We start from the raw sequence: 20,094 nt of genomic DNA on the forward strand, positions 1-20,094 counted from the left end.
TTTCCGGGGTGCTAACATTACACATGTTTTCCTTCTTGTGAGTATTCATCCGTTCGAGCCTAAAGTATAGATGAAATTCAACGGGCCACCCTAAGTAACAGTTAAGAAATTACAATTTTTCCGGATTTCCCAATAAATATAATGTCCGGATATTGCTGTAAATACTTGAGTGCAAAAAACGCAAACCAGACTGTGCTAGGTGGCTACTGAAAAGAACGAATGCTATCTAATCGAGTCAGGGCGGGCGCGGTTGGTGGGTCCGTGCAGTAGTGCGAGGAAGGGTTCGAAGTGAGCAGGCGCGTCAACGACTGTATGTTCGTAAGCAAATGTAGTGGAAGCACGTGAGTTCTCGTAGTGATACGAGTTCGTATAGCACTTGTAATGGTTTCACATTAGCCCGTAAGTACTACGTGAAGTCTGTCAGATTCCGCTTTCCGCCATAACATACCGTTCTACCGCCTCTCCCGATTGTCGCTTCCTCTAATTTCTTGGTTATATTTAGTGTGTGTGCGAAAATTAACATCGTGTTTTTAGTTTGTCCGCAATCTATTGTTCGGAGTCTGACAGACTCCGTTTAGTACTAATGTTGTAAAAAACATGCGTAGTATTTAAGGGTTAGTAACGTTATGCTTCTAAACATAAAATACAGCTTTCGTACACTATGCAGAAATATTCTACCGGCGGAAAATATCTAATAGTCATCTTTGATATGCATTCACTTATTTTGACTGTTGTAAAGTACTTGTAATGATTTTACACAAGAAATTCTAAACTTGTAAACATAAAAATACAACTGTACGGCATATTTCTTATTATGTAATTCTGCAGCATAAAGAAATTAATATCTTTTCCCATGCATAGTATTGAATTTTGCCTGTAAATTTTGGAAAATGTGGTGTGGCTGAACTTGACCAGTACCGAATCGAATCTTCCGAAAATCGGGCTGCGAACAGCAACGTTTGTATTTATAGTTCTAGTTTACAAATAATTACTTTTGAAAGTATCAAATGATACCAGTGCCTACAAATTTAGATTGTTCTTCAGTTTCACACCATTGACCAATCAACCACGAATGTAATCATGAAGGAAAGATACACGAAATGCAATATAATGTAATGTGAAATCTCTTTATTTTCTTTCTTAACATCAATTGGGGTTTTATATCTCTAGGTGAAGACCTAGGTCCCACTATATCCCACCTAGGTCCCACCATGAACTGACAAATTAAGGGGGTACTTCTGGTTGACGTGGAAAGTTGAAATTCGGCGTGATTGTAGTTTACCGGGACTAACCGATAGGAAAATTGCCAAAAGTGAATATTTTTAATTTTTAAGGATTCTAAAGGGGGATGAAGAAATTCCCATGGTATTTAAATAGGCGTTTTCTTTGGATACAGAATCTTATCTTTTATGTAGTTGAAATAGAAAAATAAATTGAAATTCTGTAGAATTATCAGTCTAAGAGGTCCGAGGCCATAGGCCTAGCAAAGGTGGGGGCGTGGGGGCGAAGCCCCCAGCTGGGCAAATTCAGAAAATATTGAACAGAAAATGCACAAAATTCACTGTTGATGCAAAGGCTGATACGAGGCCGTAGGCCGAGGAAGCGTGGTGGTCTGGGGGCAGAGCCCCCAGCTAACCAAAGGCTAGTTTCAATGTAAAATTAGATGAAAAATGATGGATAATAATGAAAAATGACGAATGGATCTCAGTCCTCTTTAAAGCGTTAATATCAAACGGACTGTTTATCGATTATCCACTACCTTTCTTTCCAATTTATTCTTTTTAGCGACTATAAATTATGGTACTAAAAATAAAAACATGTTCCAAGATAAATTTTGTAAATATCCTCTGATTTTCGCGAAACACAGTGCCTGTTTTATTTGGGAGTTAACAATTATTTCCTATTCCTTGGGGTTGGGGTGAGAGTAGTTCTAGTTAGAGGTAAGGAGTGAACCCTATTCTTAAAAATGTTTCCGGATGACTTACGTTTATATATATTCATTATATTGTCATTGCATAAAACTTGTATTTCATTTCGTACTTAAGAATTACTTATAGGAAATAATGGTTCAAATAAAAGTTGGTCAAAGATGAGATGGCAAATCTTCAAACCAATTTAAAAAAAAAAGAAAAATAGATAGAAAGGAAGAGAAAGAAAGGAAGCAAGTAACTTCGTTGGCCTCTGCTGTGCATGGAACAACTACCGATCGCACACCAACAATATTACATCTGTTTTCCACAATTCCGACACACAAAATTTAATTCGAGCAGATATATTTCAAGAAATTTTACCCCGACATATTGTGGGTTTACATATTCAATCTGCTATGAAAAATTAACAATCCTCCAAACACCAATGCACTTTACTGATTCAATATTTTTTTAAAACAGCTTATCGTGACCTAAAGAAAAATTTTACTTGTGCAAAAATTATTGTTGTGCTTTGCAGAAGATGTAATAACAGGTTTTCGTCACAAACTCACTCGTGTATGCTTGTAAACGAAATACACTGCTACAATAGAGAAATTTTCTATACAAATTACTGCTATAACCACTTTAAAGATAGGCCTAGTGCAAGAAATACTTTGAAATGTTTAGATGAATATAGGATACAGGTCGGTAGTCTGTGATTTCAAGTTCTGTGAAGTTAGTAATTTTTCCATGGTCACCTCATATACGCCTATAATACTCAGAAACGGAAGTTTCTAACTTGAATTTGAAGGCCGCAAATAGTTCTGCTATCTTTATTAATTGTGTTCAATTGTGTATATATTAATATATTCTTGCTACTATCGTTCTAAATTGACACTTGTAAAAATTTCTATTATGTAATTCTTTTTAAACCACAGCAGAATCGACACACAAAATTGCAGAAAATTCACCGAAGCGAGACATGACATATGTCACAGGATTGACATGTTAAAATAGCACGGATGAAATAACACGACAGCTTTTAGTTCATTAAAAGAAAAAAAAATCCATGACTATTTTCCTTAGTCCGACTGTGCGTCAATTCAAATAAATAAATAAATAAATAATAAAATGTAATAAATTAATAAGGTTTATGTTATTATTACTGGTGATGATTGAAATTAACGGAGTTTAACGTCCATTTTCCGTAGGGTTTGGAAGAGCTTTCTCTCTTCTTGGTTCATGGTCAACGCTAGTTTTCAGCTTCGAAGCTATATCATACGGAACCTATTGCTGGAAGTGGGATTTGGGGGTTTGTATTAAGGCAACAGCCCCTCTGCAAGGATCGAAATTAGATAACTCATTTTAATAATTTTTTTACGAAAGGATAATATATGCACCAAAATTCTAATAGTTATACACAATTATATACACAATTGTATATAATAGTTATACAAAATTCTAATAATTATATACAATAGGTGTACAAGTAGTATCCAGTAAAAATTTCGATTTTTCCGGATGTGCAGCATGAATTGATATGGTTTAGTTTGATTTGAATTTAGCGTTTCTTTGAGCAGTGAGACTATATGAGACGTAAAACTACAGCTTAACGTGGAATCCAAACCACATGAGCTCCTACCGGAAATCGAACCGAGATACGCTATCCACATAGCCACGAGGGAGCTCTGTGAAAGCTATTCAGTTCAATAACTATTTCAAAGTAGATAATAGTATGTGGCGGAAACTACAAGTAACAACTGTTCTCATGATCTGTGTTACTCAAGATGACGGGAGTCCAGTTAACTTCAGTGCAGTAATTTTGTGGTGATGAATTTTCTGCTGAATATATATATATATATATATATATATATATATATATATATATATATATATATATATATATATATATATATATATATATATATATATATATAATTAGCTGAAATTTTCTGTCTACTGTCAAGTATATTTGCAAAACAGAGTGCAACACGTTTATCAGTATTTGAATAGGTAAACGCCTTTATGAAGGTCGTGAATTCATTATAAACCCCGCATATCCTCTAACATATGATTTTGAACAATCGGCGACTTATTTTTTAGTTTAACATCCCATCATTATGCACCAAGCTTAAGATGAAAATAAAATAAAAATGAGCGAATGTTCACCTCTGTGCTTGGGGTCCCTGGTTCGATTCCATCTCGAGCCAAATGGACCTTATGGTGGACGAATACCGTCTGCGTAGTTTTTCTCGGGGTTCTTCCGTTTCCTTTCACATCCTTAATTCCACCATTTCATTCATTAGTATCATCATCATCGTCTCACTTAGTAAATCTTTTATTTTTAAGCTAAAAATGTTCAATATTGGTGTACAAATCTACTTATAATACAAAATCATCTCAGTGTGTGAGGAACGCTAATTCCTAATAGCTAAGAATCACCGCTCCACCACATCTGCTGCAAGAGACGTACGCAGGGGGTGGGTCCTGGGGGTCCACCCTCCAAAAAAATCCGGACTTTTTGTAAATTTAGTCTAACTTTAGGGGCAATTTTACAATTTTTAATATAATTTAGCCTTAAATTGTGTTTGGACCCTCCGAAAAGCTTTGGACCCCTCCCGAAATAAATTCCTGCGTACCTCCCTGTTTGCTGCTTGCCTGAATGTGTGGCTTCTTTTAAAATTTGATAGGGATTACGCTGAACATGAATGTAGTTTCCTGTTTATTAAGACAAAGTCCGTATTAAATGTAAATAAGATCTTAATTACTTATATAAAATCAACAAATATTCCATGTCAAGCACAAAATAATTTTTGTAACTAAGCAGCGTGAACACAGTATATATAAACTACAGGCAGTTGTTACCGTATATCTTAAGAACACTGTAATATTTAACCAGAGGGGGAACAAGATGGCGACGGACATCTTTACACCTGGAGTATCATGCTCCGGCAATTGTGCAATTGTAAATTTGTACATAATTTTAAATTTTGACAAAATTGATTTTATTTATAATTTTATATATGCCTATTATTACATCTTTTTTATATGTCCTGAGCTTCTAACCCCAAAGTAATTTTACAAATTGTGTGAAAACAAATCTACTTAGAACAGGCGAATTCGTCCATGTTGGAACGCGCCATTTTATACAAATCTACGTTTTCAAAAACAATTAAAACAAATTTAGTGAACCAGTCCACTGGGCTATAAGGCTGGGATTTTATAAATCTCCCAAAAGGGAGATAACTAGAACTAGAATATTTAACCAGCTTTATTGAGAACCCAAGTTGCATACTATCATTGATAGATCGTAACCAGATTGATTTAAGTTTTAATATTTGTGTAACCGCAAGTTAGTTGGCCAAACTAAAAGGAAAGAAAGAAAAAGAACAGAAAAAAAATTAAATGTAAACAATTGAAAGTTCTAATTAATCAAAATTTTAACCTATAGCGTACATTCCAATCGAAGGTTTAAGGGGATCAACTAGTAGTTATTAAAGGAAAAACCAAAATTTCACTTTGGATTCATGTACTCGAATCAATTTCAAATTTATTCTTGTTTGATGCAGGGCCGGCTTACTATATGTGCAACACGTGTATTTGCACGGGGCGGTAAGCTTCGAGGGGCGGCAAAATCTGTCATAACTATATTATTTAAAATAAATATTTCTTATTTGAAACTGACTTCGCCATAGTAGTAGATAAATTTACTAAACTGACCTTCTATTTCAATACTACATTCATAAATCACGTTTAGGTCGCATTAGTTCAAGGTAAATGGACAGTGCTAAAGCAATTGGTCAAGCAAAACCCAGCAAGAATTGCTTGATTGTTGTCAAATACAAGAACTCAATTCTCGAACAGTAGCGAACACCTGTTCCATTTAGTTAGTTATCATAGTTTTGATATGAAAACTAATGTTGTTTTGCCACAAACAAGTTCCTTATTCAAGATGGAAACAAGTTTTTTTTTTCAATTTTTTACCAGATGTAGAAGGAAAATCAAGAAATAAAGATAAAAGAGCTAGTTGCACTATAATTGCAAACTAATATATTGAGATTGAAGCTCGACATTGAATTCTATGAAAAGGATTACTATCTTTCCTGTGCAGGTGTGTTTGCTTTATCCTTGAGTTGAGTTGATTTGGAGTTTAACGTCCCTTTCAGCAGCAAGGCTATATGAGACGGGACCTACTGATTAACGTGGAATCCGAACCACATGACCTCCTGCCGGGAATCGATCACGGGTGTCCCTCGCCAAAAGCGCGTACGCTAACCGCTTAGCCATGAAGGAGCCCTTACTTTATCCTTCACTAACATAATAGATTATTATTTAAAGATAACACAGAGACAACAAGATTGTATTTGTAGTGTTTAGGCCTTTCTGAGTGCGAGTGCACTTTCCCTCTCCTTCATTGTTCATGATGGGATCATCATCATAGGTATTCTGCCCTTCCTGGCAGGTCACTTGCAGCAGCTGAGAAGCTTCTATGCTCCATGGTCCTCCGTTAACCTCTTCGTCTTCAAGTATGATCTTTCTGTTTTTATATCATCCATTAATTGTAGTCTCCTTCGCCCCCTCCCTCTCTTTCCCGCCACCATACCAGTGGCGGATCCAGGGGGGCGATCGGTACGATCGCCCCCTCCCCAGAAGAGGAACGTTTTTTTTTTTAAATTTATATATAAATAAAACCCATCCCAGAGTTTGGAGCTCTTAAAAATAGCTCTAAGTAGCAGTATTACAACCCACCGCCCCCCCAAAAGTCCATCCTGGATCCGCTCCTGCACCATACCCTCTAGGACGTCCCTCATGATACGTCCTTCTTAGGCACGATGAGGTAGCATACTTAAAACAGGGGCGTCATTTAGGGGGGGCAGGGAGGGGCAATTGCCCTTCTGAGTTTGAGATTTCTATAGATTTTATCAATAAAATAGTAGTAAATCAGTGAAATACGCGAAAATGTACTTATATCAAGGGGTTCCCCCCCTCAAGCAAAATCTGAAATGACGCTCCTGACTTAAAATCGTGGCTTTTAAGATTTGTTCTTTCTGGAGAAATGGGGGTAGGGATGGCAAATGATGTCATTACATGGGCCGGTAAATTACCTTTGGGTTAGCCCTGGGATCAACTAGTACTTTTAAAAGAAAACCCAAAGTTTTACCGTGGATTAATCTACACGAATTAATTTCAAATTTGTTCTTGTTTGGTGTAAACATTATTTGAATTTACACTAACGACTTTATATAGTCTACTTGTCCTAATACTTGTAATTTGCAAAGCTGTATAAAGTGCTTTTTATCGCGTTTATTTTACTTATAGATATAGTTAGATAGATAAAAAAAAAAAAAAGATATTATGTTTGCACTCGGCGAGAAATTAAGTGCCGTGTGCAAAAGTTGATGACGTAAGCAATCTCATAGTTCATAAATATAATTGAAAACTCTTTTGATGGCAAAATTTGAAAGACAATGAGATTGGTAACAGTGATCACATTATGAAACCTCTTCAAAAGATGGACTTTGATTTCTTTTAGCGTTCATTTCTTTTTTAAAAAAGAAATTTTTTATTGTGTATTCCGTGAAGTGTTTTCTGTGCATGTGAAAAAATAAAGGAAAAATAGAAAACATATCAAAAGTGGAAAGGATTTTCTTGATATCTTGTGCGCATAATATTTGCGCAATAGCATTTTACAATTTAAAAGAGAGCACACAACAATGCCTCGTGTTTGTTCGAATTTGAACCCGAAATTCGAAATGCTGAAGTCTACGCAGACGGTGGCGTCGAATGCGACGACCCATCTTGAGTTACCTGAAGAGCCTGTGTATTTGTTATCTTCCAGCAGAGAGTGTTTAATTACAACTGCATTTCAACAGTCAATAGATGTAAGTAATATACACATAAAAATATTTATTAATTTATTTATTTATTGGCAATCAGAGCCGCTCACAGATTTCATAGATTCCCAGATTAAGGTTGCGAACTCTAAAAAGTAAAATTATCGGCATCCGCTCCTAATTCTGTAAACAGGTGAAGAATAATTGTAATTTAAACCGTAAAATATACAGTTCGTGACAAAAATATCGGTCAACCGGTAAAATACCTCTCAGTTAGCAATTGTACTCACAAATTTTCTGTAAGGGCCCCACACAACAACCAGTAATGATTTCAAAACATTTTTCCTGGAGCAAGTAATGCTGTTATTCAGCCGGTTCGCTAGAACCGGTTGTTAAAATATTTCGAGTTCGCAGAACCGTTTGTTATACCCAGACATAACAGTAAATTTTACCCAGCTATACCCAGGAACAGTAAATTTTAATTTATCTTTGTTTTTAGAAATTCTTGCAGTTACAAAGTTAAATATATGATTTCTCAGAACAATGTATAAGCGTTTATTTCTTAATCTCAAATGCTCAAATATTAACAATGAGAACTGAATCACATGAGTGTAGTGGTGAGGGTTAGTTATATCTGAAATACATACATACCATTATCAACAATTATCGATCCATTGATGGAGTCTTTCCAATACTTTTTGACAACCATCTATCGTGGATAATTCGTTTCCAAGATATTCGCACTGCTACCTAATTTCGTCACATCACCTTGTATTAGGATGCTCTGTAGATCTCTACTTGTCACCTGTCGTACCTTGGGAAAAAAATGCTTTTTTCTATCTATCCATCTACTCACTCTCACTCTCTCTCGCTCTCGCTCTCTCTGTCTCTTTTTCTCTCTACATATACATACAGTATATATACAGGATGGTAAGAAACTGTTTGAACAAACTTCGGAAGCTGATTCCCGACACCGAAACAAAGAAAAAAGTCCCTTGGAACTTTGGTCAGTGAGGGATAGTTTTGGCAATATAAGGTGCCGAAATCGTGGGAAAATGAACTTCAGAGGGCTGTAATTCAAAAGTAACGCAACGAAGGATTCCCCAAAGGAACATAGGGATTACCTGCCAGGTTATAGGGAATCCCTACGTTCCTTTTTGGAATCCCTCGCACACATCTTGCGGAGGTTTGAACCATACATTTTTCAATCGAGCAGGTATGATTTCAAGTGTCATGTTCTAAACAGCACTCTCTACGTTGCGTTGTTTTTGAATTACAGCCCTCTGAATTTAATTTTCGCACGCTTTCGGCACCTTATACCGCCGAAACTATCCATCACTGACCAAAGTTCCAGAGGATTTTTTTTTTTTTTTTTTTTTTTTTTTTGCTGGTTTCGCTGTCAGAGATCAGCTCCCGAAGTTTGTTCAAATAGTTTTTTATCATCCTGTATAGAACTGGCTGTTAAAAAATTAGAATAACACCCCTGAGGGCAACGGAATTTAAATATATGGGGAAGGTAAAGTTAATCCCATTAATTCCACGAAATCACTATTAATCCAAATTAAACACGATTGAATATATACTCCGGGGAAGAATTTCGTAGCTTCAAGAAGAAATTTTCCTCGAGGCACCCCCTGAACCCAATAGTCATTACTACCCCCAATAGTCATCAGCAATGTTGTCAACTCAATTTTTTAAATGAAAATAACCAAGTAATTAGTCAAAAGATGCTCAATTCCTGTGTAATCGATGAACTAAGCTTCATTCTTGTCACCAAAAGGTGTGCAGAAGGTAGCCTAAATCATATTTTTAATATCTAATTTTTATTTATTTTAATCTCAAAAAAATTACAATTATTTTTTATCATCGTCAGTAATTGCAAAATTGAAGAAAAAATACGTTGAATGAAGCAAACTAAAAGAAAAAAAATCATAACCCCGTAAGCCCCGGAACTCTCATGGATGGCCCTGTTGTCAATTCATAATGTCACTGGTTTCGATATAAAGACCATAAGCCAATAGGCTTTTTTTTTTTTTTTCGGAAAACTTGTTTAACGTTGAAGAGGGCGAAATGAGAATGTGAGGGGACGCAGTGGAGCAATATTTGCCAAAGTACATGCTCTACAAAAATTACTTACTTTATTCTACCTAATTTACTTTATCTTAGCTTCGGGGAGCTAAAGAAGAAAGTATACCTAAAAGAAACACTAAGCCGCACGCCATCATTATAATCTCATTTCTATCTACGTGTATGTCTATATATATATATATCTATATCTATATATATCTATATATCTATATCTATCTATCTATATCTATCTATCTATCTATCTATCTATCTATATATATATATATATATACAGTTGAACCATAATTTACGGAACTAATTTATTGCAGCAAGTTATTCGCATTATGAAAACAAAGTATCAGGAATGTAATTTTCCTGTATAAAACAAGAATGTGAGCAGTGATCCAAAAAATGGATCAAACTATTGCAATCTTGGCCAATAATTAGATTTTGAATCAGGGGCCACAAAATTTTTGAAACGAGTTTTCGTATTTTTTACGGAATAAGCACATCATACTGAGTTAAGTGATAGTTTAGGTTTTGCTACACTATATGTAGTTCTCCAGATATAAAGTCTACCAGAAAATTTTTGATTGAAATATATTAGATCTTTTGATCCAATAAGAAAGATACATTCGTTCGTTTACACCACGAAAATATGAAAATAAAAATCAGTTAACTATCCAGAAGATATTTAATTTTCTTAGAATTGCAGTGATAAATATTAATGTTCTTAAAATCCAAACAATTCATTACTCAGATATTTGAATAATGGATTCTTCGAATACGTTATTCGAATACCGTTCATTAGTCGGATATCAGTAATTATTCGAACAGCTTTAAATTAATCGAAATATTTTTATAACGGATTCTTCGAAAACTTTATTCGAACAACGTTCATTAGTCGGATATCAGTAATTATTCGAGCAGTTTTAAATTAATAAAAAATCGAATAATTTTAACAATAATAGAAGACAAATCAATGAAATATGGTTGAAATGTATTTTTTGTAATTTTTGCCCATTCAATATGAATTTTCATTTTTTAAAAAGAAATAATTTTCTCTATATAAAATAAGAAGTCCTGACGATTGTGTGATTGATCAACGCTCAGGTCAAACTACCTGAGAAATTTATTTATTTAACAATCACCAGATACAGCTCAGAGGCCATTTTATACTGGATATGTAACAACAACAATAAGAATGGAAAGGATTTGGGAAGGTATCGGCTAGGGCCTGTTTAGTAGGTAATATCCCTGCATCGGCCTGGTAGGACTGAGGGAAACCCTGGAAAATCCCAGTCAGGATGGTCGGGAATCGAACCCGTGACCTCCCGAATGCGAAGCCAACAATCTACCACTTGAGCTACTTCGTTCGGTATTTGGACAGAACATGTAACTTGTGAAGTAATGTACCACTAAGGGAAGATTATTTCATTTTTTTTGTGGAGGAAGGAAATAGAAGTAGAGACGCTAAATGTCTATCGTCTTCTATTCAATTTTCCTTCAACTATTTCTTTTGTCGATAATCTCCCACGGGGCCTATTTAGAAGTTATTATGATAAGATGCGCAGAAACAATGAAATGAAATCTTTTAATTTAAAGTCCTATGATTATGCCTGTTAGGCTAAGTGAGGTGAATGATTTAAGCAAGTGAATTATTATCGAAGAATTGTGGAAATGATAATGTGGGAGGAAACGGGAGTACACCGAGAAAAACCACGAACACGATGATGTCCACCATAAACTTATTTGTACGGGTATCGAACCAGGAACCTTATGCACCAGAGGTAAGCGCCCTACGACTGAGCCGCTGTGTCTCCGTGCATATCTCGGAGTCTCTTAAGGTTAGAGATATAAAATCTGGAATTTGGACTTTGATTTCAAATAATTAAATACGTTTTTGAACGTTTTCTCATATTTGGCTTATACGGGAACAAAAGAGATGGGAAGAAAGTTAGGTGGTGATAAAAGGAAGCAAATCAAATACACTTTTACTACCACCTCACTTGCTTATATGTATTCTTTCTGGATATACAGAGTGTTTCAAAACAACACCGACAACGTTTGGGAGGTGAATCCTGATACCAAGACAAGACAAAACGTATATACCAATCTGGGTGAATAAATGCTTCCTTTCGGAGTTATAGGCTGCCGAAAACATGAAAAATTGAACTTTAAAGGTCCATAGGTCCAAAATTATGACACATACTGTAGTCGAATCAAGACTTCACTTAGAAACTAATATGTGCACTATTCAAAAATGCGCGTTTCAGAATCCTAAGGTACCCACGAAGCAATTTTTGGAGGGGGAGTTTGGTTACGAACATATAACTTGAAGTACTAACGAACTACCTCTATAAAAATTGTTGCGGAAGTACCGCAGGATTCTGAAGCATGGATATTTGGATAGGGAACATACTAATTCCTAAGTGAAGTCTTGACCCGACTACGGTAGGTCCCATAGTTTTGGACTATGGACCTTTAAAGTTCATTTTTTTCATATTTTCGGCAGCCTATAACTCTGAAAGGAAGCATTTGTGCACCCGGGTTGGTCTATACTTGTTGTCTTGTCTTGATGTCAGGAATCACCTCCCAAACGTTGTCGGTGTTGTTTTGAAACACCCTGTATATAGCTAGGTTTGTGGCCAATTCCTTTTCACAATGAGACTTCGCAAACCACAAGCTCTAGAAACGCGCTGGTTTCACTGGTCTATTTCAGACTTTGTGCAGACCTGCCAGTTTTCATTTGATTTTTTTAAAGTGCCCTTTTTGCTGTAATCAACATTTTATGGATCGTTTTAAGACCATAGGATTAACATTGTCGCTAGGCCGAAAGTAAGGTTCGTATCCTTGTGTTTGGCAACCAGTAGAGGAGCTACGTAGAGCGAGTTAACGGATATTACAAGCACTTTGCATAAATCTGAATGGCAGAGCTTATTGCATGCTGGGAACTTCAAAGGTCTCAAGAATCGCTATGAGGCGTACTCGGACGGATATGGATTTATAAGGGAGAAAAAATCCATTTGACGTCATCATCTGTCACTTCTCCAAGTTTGCCACAAACTCAAACCAACATCTACATTAAAAGCTGCATTTATATGTTTGTCTATTGCAATTCCCTCCGCTTCTGAGTCGTCCTGTCCATCACTTATGTATGTAAACTGACATGCACAGATATAGCGAGAACATCAGAAGGAGAACCATGGTCACATCAGAACGATGCACGGAATAAACAGTGCAGGTTCAACTAGTAGTATTTAATACATTTATGCTGTATTTCGTACATTCTTGTATTATAGTACTACAGAATATTATGGGTATTTAGTGTAGTTAATATAGTTAGGTGAATGCATAAATAATTGTTGTTAAACATGTATGTGCATCCGTATATTAATGTATATGTATGTATTCGAGACTTGGTTTATGTTAGTCTTTTGTCTCCCTGCCCGGAAGAAATATTCTGGGAGTCCTTGGACAAGGCAATTACCGAAAATTGCTAAATAAATTTAAGAGAATAGTAACTAAAGTTACTTTTCAAATTAAATTACGCACGGAACTCAGTAACCAATCCCTCCCCAATAATCTATACACCTTTGGTGCATCTTCGGTGCACAGGTCTTCGATTCGATTCCTGGTGGGTCGGATTCAATTGACATTTGAAGACGTTATGGAGGTTCGAATTCTACCTTACACGAATTCTTGTAGGTCCACGTCTCATATAGCCTCGGTGCTAAAAAAAAAGAGCGGTAAACTACAACCAACCGCAGTGTCACGTACAGTAAAAAAAAAATAAGCCTTGCGACACATCATTTAGTTCTTTCTTAGCATGAGAAATGCTGATGTTGTTAAAATGGGATATAGCACAACTGTTAACTTTGTAGTATCCGCGTTCTTGAAACAATGCAAAAGCATCAGCAGTTTTCGATGTCTATTGTAATCATGTACGACATTAAAGAAAGAAAAAATAATCATTCGTTGTGGTTTATACTTAACCGAAGAGTGGGGAAAATATAGAAAAGATATGGTATTATTCAACCGCATACGCATTCAAGTGTAAAGAAATTCTCTCTCTGTTATGGGACTGTGAACAGTAATACAAGGTAATGTTTTTCTTATATTTTTTGTTGAACTTGATAAATTTACTTATGATAATTTTACGGTATTATTTTTCTAAAACGAGGTCTGACACCTGTTCCGAGCAATCGACTCAAAAATAGATGGCATACTATGTGCTTTCCAGCCTTAAATATCTTTACATTTGAGTATAACTGTCACTGAAACCGGGTAATGTAATTTGAAATGAAATCTTTACTTCTGAGACTATGCCCTTGACAGGCACGTACGTAGGAATTTATTTTGGGGAGATCCAAATTTAATATCTGAGGATAAATTTTGTTAAAATTTGTAAAATCAGCCCTAAAATTAGACTAAATTTACAGAAAATTCGGGATTTCGGGGTTGTGGTGTCCAAACCCTACGGATGCGCACGAGACAAGATTTGTGGCTGTCTCATCTCGAAAATGTGCTGTAAAAGTGATGTCTCGATTCGAAAAATGTATGTTTCTCTATTGGAAGAACCGTGTCTCTACTCGAATTTTATCAGGAAAATCCTGTCTCGACTCGTCTCGTGCGCATCCCTACCGAACCCCAAGACTCACCAACTGCGTCTTGAGACTAAAGAGACCATTGGTGAGTTGTGGTTATCTCACCCGCTCGTAACACTTTCAATAAACGGGAATGAGAAATAACACTGTAAAAACACTGGTATGGCTCCGGGGAAAAAGAATTCCTTAAGAGCCTTCATCCCGGCGAAATTAAAATACCGCTAATTTTACAGTAATTATGTGATACCTTCAAATAGATAAAAGATAATCAAAATGTGGAACAAGAGTGTCCTAGACAATATTATTTTACATAAGAAACCGTTATCACGACTCACTTATCTGCTTTCGATTTCGAGCCATTTTGAAAATCGGCATTTATTTTCGCGTTTCTAAACAGCTGAAAACGGAAAGCCACTAGGTGACTTGTGATAACGGTACCTCACGCAAAATAATATTGTCTAAGGCGCTCTTGTTCCATATTTCAATTATCTTTTATCTATTTGACGATATCACATAATTACTGTAAAATTAGCGGCATTTTAATTTCGCCGGGATGAAGACTCTTAACTAGGCGAGAAAGTGACCCCCCCAGATCAACCCTGAAGTCGTAACTGTAAAAGTCTTCCCCACTGGTCTAGTGACTAGCGCGTGTGCGTTTAGTGCAAGTGGTTCGATTCCCGGTAGGATTGCACAAAGAATTTAACTTCACAATCACTCATTCTCACTAACTATACGTCTCCTCTAGCCTGAAGGGCATAATCGTGTGACGTTAAAAAATATAATTGAAAGGAGCAGATGACAAATAATACAAGTGATATTTATGGAAGAATTGGTGGAATGAGGATGTGGGAAGAAATAGGACAACCAGGGGCGTCATTTAGGGGGGACAGGGAGGGACATTTGCCCTCTCCCCCTGAGTTTGAGATTTATATAGATTTTATCAATAGAATAGTAGTAAGTCAGTGAAAAACGCGAAATTTTACTTATATCAAGGGGTCTTGCCTCCCGTCCCCCAAGCCAGATCTGAAATGACGCTACTGAGGACAACCATAAGAAAATCCACAGACACAACATTGTCTACCATAAATTCAAAGGATCTAAGATCGTACTATCACCTTACACCACAGGTCAGCGCTCAATTGCAAAACCGTAATTTGACTCTACGTGCAACTGTGTATGCTAGTCTTTTCTAGTACAGTATTCTTATCACCGGCCTCATATTAACAAAAGGTTTTAATCGACTTCGAATTAAGTCTTTAATTTGTTTCACATACTTAACAATAATTCTGGGCCCCGCGTAGCGTAGTCACTAACGCTTTCGTCTTCTATGCGAGCGGTCCTGGGTTCGATTCCCAGTGGGAACATTCGGTCGAAAGAGTGTAAAAGCTTTATCAGGCGAGCCATCCCGAGTGAGGTTTTCCTGAGTTTTCTTCATTCACAACCAACCAAATGCCGAGATGGTACCTAACATATAGGTCCCAGGCCGCTTCCTGCCTTTCTTTTCCTCGGATAGTGTAATCGCCGGAGGGCGTCATCCCTCATACGTGTTGGGCTAACATGACCATATGCCTATAGATGCCGAAAGCCCAGAAATCTAATTCCTAAATCCCTTAATAATTATTATTTAGCTAATTTCTTCAGCTACTCAATAGTTATTAATTAGTTAATCTCTTTAGCTAATTAATAATTATTTAATTTCTTCAGAAAATTAATAATTATTAATTATTTAGCTCCTTAAGCTAATTAATATTCCGATTACAATTTTAAGAACGTGAGTCTTAAAATTACTCATGACATCGTCTTTAGGTGCGTTTGTACTGAGCTACAGCGATAATGACGTGCATCGAATTTCATCATGGAATGTAATTCAGAACAGGGGCGGATCCAGGACCGACTTCTGGGGGGAACGGTGGGTTGTCATATTGCTGCTAAGAGCTACTTTTAACAGCTTCAAACTCTGGGAAGGGTTTTATTTATATATATAAAATAAGAAAGTTTCCTCTTCTAGGGGGGGGGGAAATGCCACCCCTGGATCCGCCACTAATTCAAAAGCATTTTAAATGCAAGTTCCTCAAACAAAAAGTTAGTTACAGTTTACGGAATATATGACCCTTCCTCTAATCTTCTCCAGAGTAGATTTATATACAGTGTTGCTGGCTCAATTGAATGCATCTGCGTTATCGAAAGTTGCCCTCTGACATAGCTTATCACATCCGTAAACGTCCCTCCGTCGTGGCAAAAGGTCACTTGTGCTATCGTTGGGTAACGAGGCACAACAGAAATCAGTCTTCTTGAGTCGGTGATAGAACGTGGAAAACATGTCCTCTGGTTCTGCTGGAGAGGACCACGCGAAATGCCACCTCAACAAGGTATGTAGCCTTTCTTGTGTTCCAGTGATTTATGTTCAGTGATTCATCTGTTGAATTGAAAAGTCTAGCGTGAATCTCAGTTTTTGCTACATAGGAATACAAAATATCTTAACTTAAAAAAAAAAAAAAAAAAAAAAGTGTTGTCAAACTGTTCGCGTAAGTTGACTTTTGTTTAAAGCTTGATTGTTTGATTTGAAATAATATGTTTGGTTAAATATTCCAAACACAGTTGCTTCCAAGAATCAAATTAAATTAACCAGACTTTCTTGCGGTGGCTCAAAAACAAAAGAGGGCTGCACTGGGGAACAAATTTGGTGAAGGACATACCTGCAGAAGAGTGATTGTAATTGCAGCTTACTTTAGCTTAACTCGGGAGGGACCTATTGGATGTCTCTGGGGCTCTTCACCCTGGAAGGATGGGGGAGTTAGCAAGTAGAGTATATAAAGCATAATGTTATCAATAAAGAGGATACGGATGATTCATATTCCTCGAAGTGAATCTTTTAAAAATACTTGTTGACATAACATGTTGTTATTCACGTACTGTAAATATTGCAATGTAGGGCCTCTATTAGTATTTCCGACAACTTGTCATCCAAATCGATCTCATTCAGAAACTATGAATCACATAAATTACCATAATCGTAAATGCTTCCTGTCATTGTGTACAGAGCATGTCGGTTTTACTTGCGTTTAGTTTGATCTAGTACGTACTTTGCCACATCAGATGTGCAATACAAAGCAAATTGTAAGGTACAAATACAAGTAAGTTCTTTTTAAATTGAAATTATGTTTATGTATGTTTCTGAGTTGATTTTTAAAATTTAAATTTCTTTCTTTCTTGCTTGAGTTTTTTTGAGTGAACCTGTAATCTAATGGGAGCAGTTGTCTATTACCTGCAACTTAGTTGGAATACGTAGCAGAAAAAGAATTAATCATGTAGTCGAATGGACATAACTAATACCGGAAATCCAAACTGGGAGCACCCATACCAAATATATGGTAAAAACTCCTATATTTGGGAACCTTATTTTGTAGATTCTTTTTTTTTTTAAAAAAAACAAAAAACAAAAAACAAAAACAAAACAAAAAGCAAATACAATATAAATAATAAGAAAAAGCTCCTTAATACATTCATGCAATATTGGATCTAATTTCCAGATAAAGTTGAAGAGCTCATGTAGGCAAATTTTTGGCTACCCTATACAATGGAAAGCCAACTTTTCAATAATTACCTCTATGTTGTCCCAATATATTTTGCTCCTGGTTTCAAATAGTAGTTTATAAGTACTATATATTTAAGAGAAATTCTATTATTCTTTGAATCGACCGAGTTCTAAAATTTCACGGCAAAACGTCCAGTGACCAAGCCGTGATTGTAAAGAAACTATGCCTGATTTCTGTTATGCTTAGGAAATAAGCCTATCTATAGCGTAAAGTTGAAATACATCAACAATAAGGGAATTAAAAAGTGGAAATGAATCTATCGCTCATTGAAAGTTGGCGCATATATATGCATAATATAACAACAGAACGATTTTCCATGACTCGTAAAAATTACCAGATTTTAATTATACGTATATAGTGCATATTTTCTTTAACGCTTCCAAATTATCCCCATTATTTGAGACTGGAGTCGGACAAAAATAAAGAGGATAGATTCACTCCTAATTTCTAAGTTTCTGCATATACTATACATAAAAACAAGATAATTTTCCACGCTAATTTGAGTAAAATGACTTTAAGGCTTCTCAATTATCCCTGTTGCTTAGAGGTGAGTTAGTCACCAATAAGGGGTGAAAATATTTCCATTTAAAAAACAAGAAAGAAAAGAAAAACATGTCCTATGATACATTTCCTGAAAATTATAGATATGATCATTTTCATTAATCTTAACTTAGCTTGAGATTTTACCACTGTAGTGAGTGTTAGTACATCACACATAAACAGATAACTCATTAAACAAAGAACACATGCATATTCTTATCATGAAACACAATCAACTTATAAAACACAATGTAATTCAAATTCTAATACAAATAAATTAACATGTAAATGCAAGTGTTAAAGAAAAAACTAGATCTTTTTTGTATAAAACGTAAATACAGTTTTGTATACTTGTAAATTAATCTCGGGAATTGCTCTCCGGATCTGAACCAAATTTGGTGGACTAGTAAGTAAAAGTTAATATAAGTGGCCAAGTAAATAAAAATACTACACCGTATGTTTGAAGGGTAAGGGAAAAAAGTACTGTCACTTGCATTTTCGAGAAAACGGCGTTTTAATATTGAAAACAGCGTAAAAAGATTAGGGTTAGTCAAATTCTTTGCCCCTTTTTACATGGATATTTCTACATCTACACATGCATACACAGTCAAATAGTACCAAGAGTCACCAACAGATACGACAAAGCACCCGGAAAAGCACGCACATGGACATTCCTTGTTTTTTCCCCTTACCCTTCCTTTCGTGGGCTCGACACGACTTTCGTTGCATGTGGTACTTAATTTCTCGCTAACTACTCATCGAATCTGAGCGAAATTCGGTAAGCAAGTACCTCATCGTCTAAGGAATAGAGATAATTACTTTTGGTAACCGGGCTCGGCTAGGGGCAGGCTCGGCTCATCTTGAATATGGTACTTCATTTCTCAGTAACTAATTGGCTGGATCTGAACGAAATTCGGTGGGCAAGTAGCGTATTGCCTAAGAACTAAAGATCGCTAAAATTGATGGGCAGACTGTCCAGTCGTAGGCTCGGATCGATAGCAGACGCTGTTTTCCACAGGTGAATGAAGTTACTGTTTTAAATGGGGACTGATCATCAACATGTTAGCGAAAAAGATAGTAACTTCATTCATTTATGTTGTGGGTCCAGGTAAATGGCTACGTTGTATTTTTATTTATCATTGAGTGTACAAAGAGTGTACAGCCCAAACTGCTCGTCCGATGTAAAATGTTTCATCACTTTAGATTGAAAACATCATATTTGGAGACGGTTTCCCCTCTAAAATTTTTGTAACTCTAATAATAACAGAGTTACCCTATGTCAGGGGACTTTTGAGACATCCTATATATATCATATATATAAACATGATTGAATATATGTGTGTGTGTGTGATAAACATGATTGAAAATGACTTATATTAGTGTAGAATCCATAGTTTTCGAGATCGTTGAGACGAACAGTGACACTTCCGATGTAGTTTTATTTCTACCCAGCAAAACCGGTAATCAACACTACTGTATTTACCTATGTATAAAAATATCACGGGAATTTTGATTTGATATCAGGATATGAAAAAAAAAT

General features: G+C 36.0%; 2 protein-coding genes across 8 annotated transcripts in view; one reads left to right on the forward strand and one right to left on the reverse strand.

The window, feature by feature from the left end:
• LOC145663998 (uncharacterized) overlaps positions 1-20,094 on the reverse strand; it is a 167,782-nt gene that overhangs the window by 32,804 nt on the left and 114,884 nt on the right. The window contains exon 1 of one of the 6 annotated variants that reach the window (XM_081730285.1): positions 1,025-1,139. The exons of 4 other annotated variants lie outside the window; for them this stretch is intronic. The gene's annotated coding sequence lies outside the window, so the exon portion shown is untranslated. Of the gene's footprint in view, positions 1-1,014; positions 1,140-20,094 lie in introns of those variants that run through there. One more of the 6 variants, XM_081730284.1, reaches the window with a different exon arrangement.
• LOC145663997 (uncharacterized) overlaps positions 1-20,094 on the forward strand; it is an 89,825-nt gene that overhangs the window by 19,637 nt on the left and 50,094 nt on the right. The window contains exon 1 of one of the 2 annotated variants that reach the window (XM_081730282.1): positions 16,631-16,787. The exons of the other annotated variant lie outside the window; for it this stretch is intronic. Coding sequence (XP_081586408.1) covers positions 16,737-16,787 — 51 coding nt within the window. The 5' untranslated portion in view covers positions 16,631-16,736. Of the gene's footprint in view, positions 1-16,630; positions 16,788-20,094 lie in introns of those variants that run through there. 2 annotated transcript variants of the gene reach the window in all.

Source organism: Thermobia domestica, chromosome 11 (genome assembly GCF_964235325.1).
Source record: "Thermobia domestica chromosome 11, izTheDome1.hap1.1, whole genome shotgun sequence".
Classification (NCBI taxonomy): Eukaryota; Metazoa; Arthropoda; class Insecta; order Zygentoma; family Lepismatidae; genus Thermobia; species Thermobia domestica.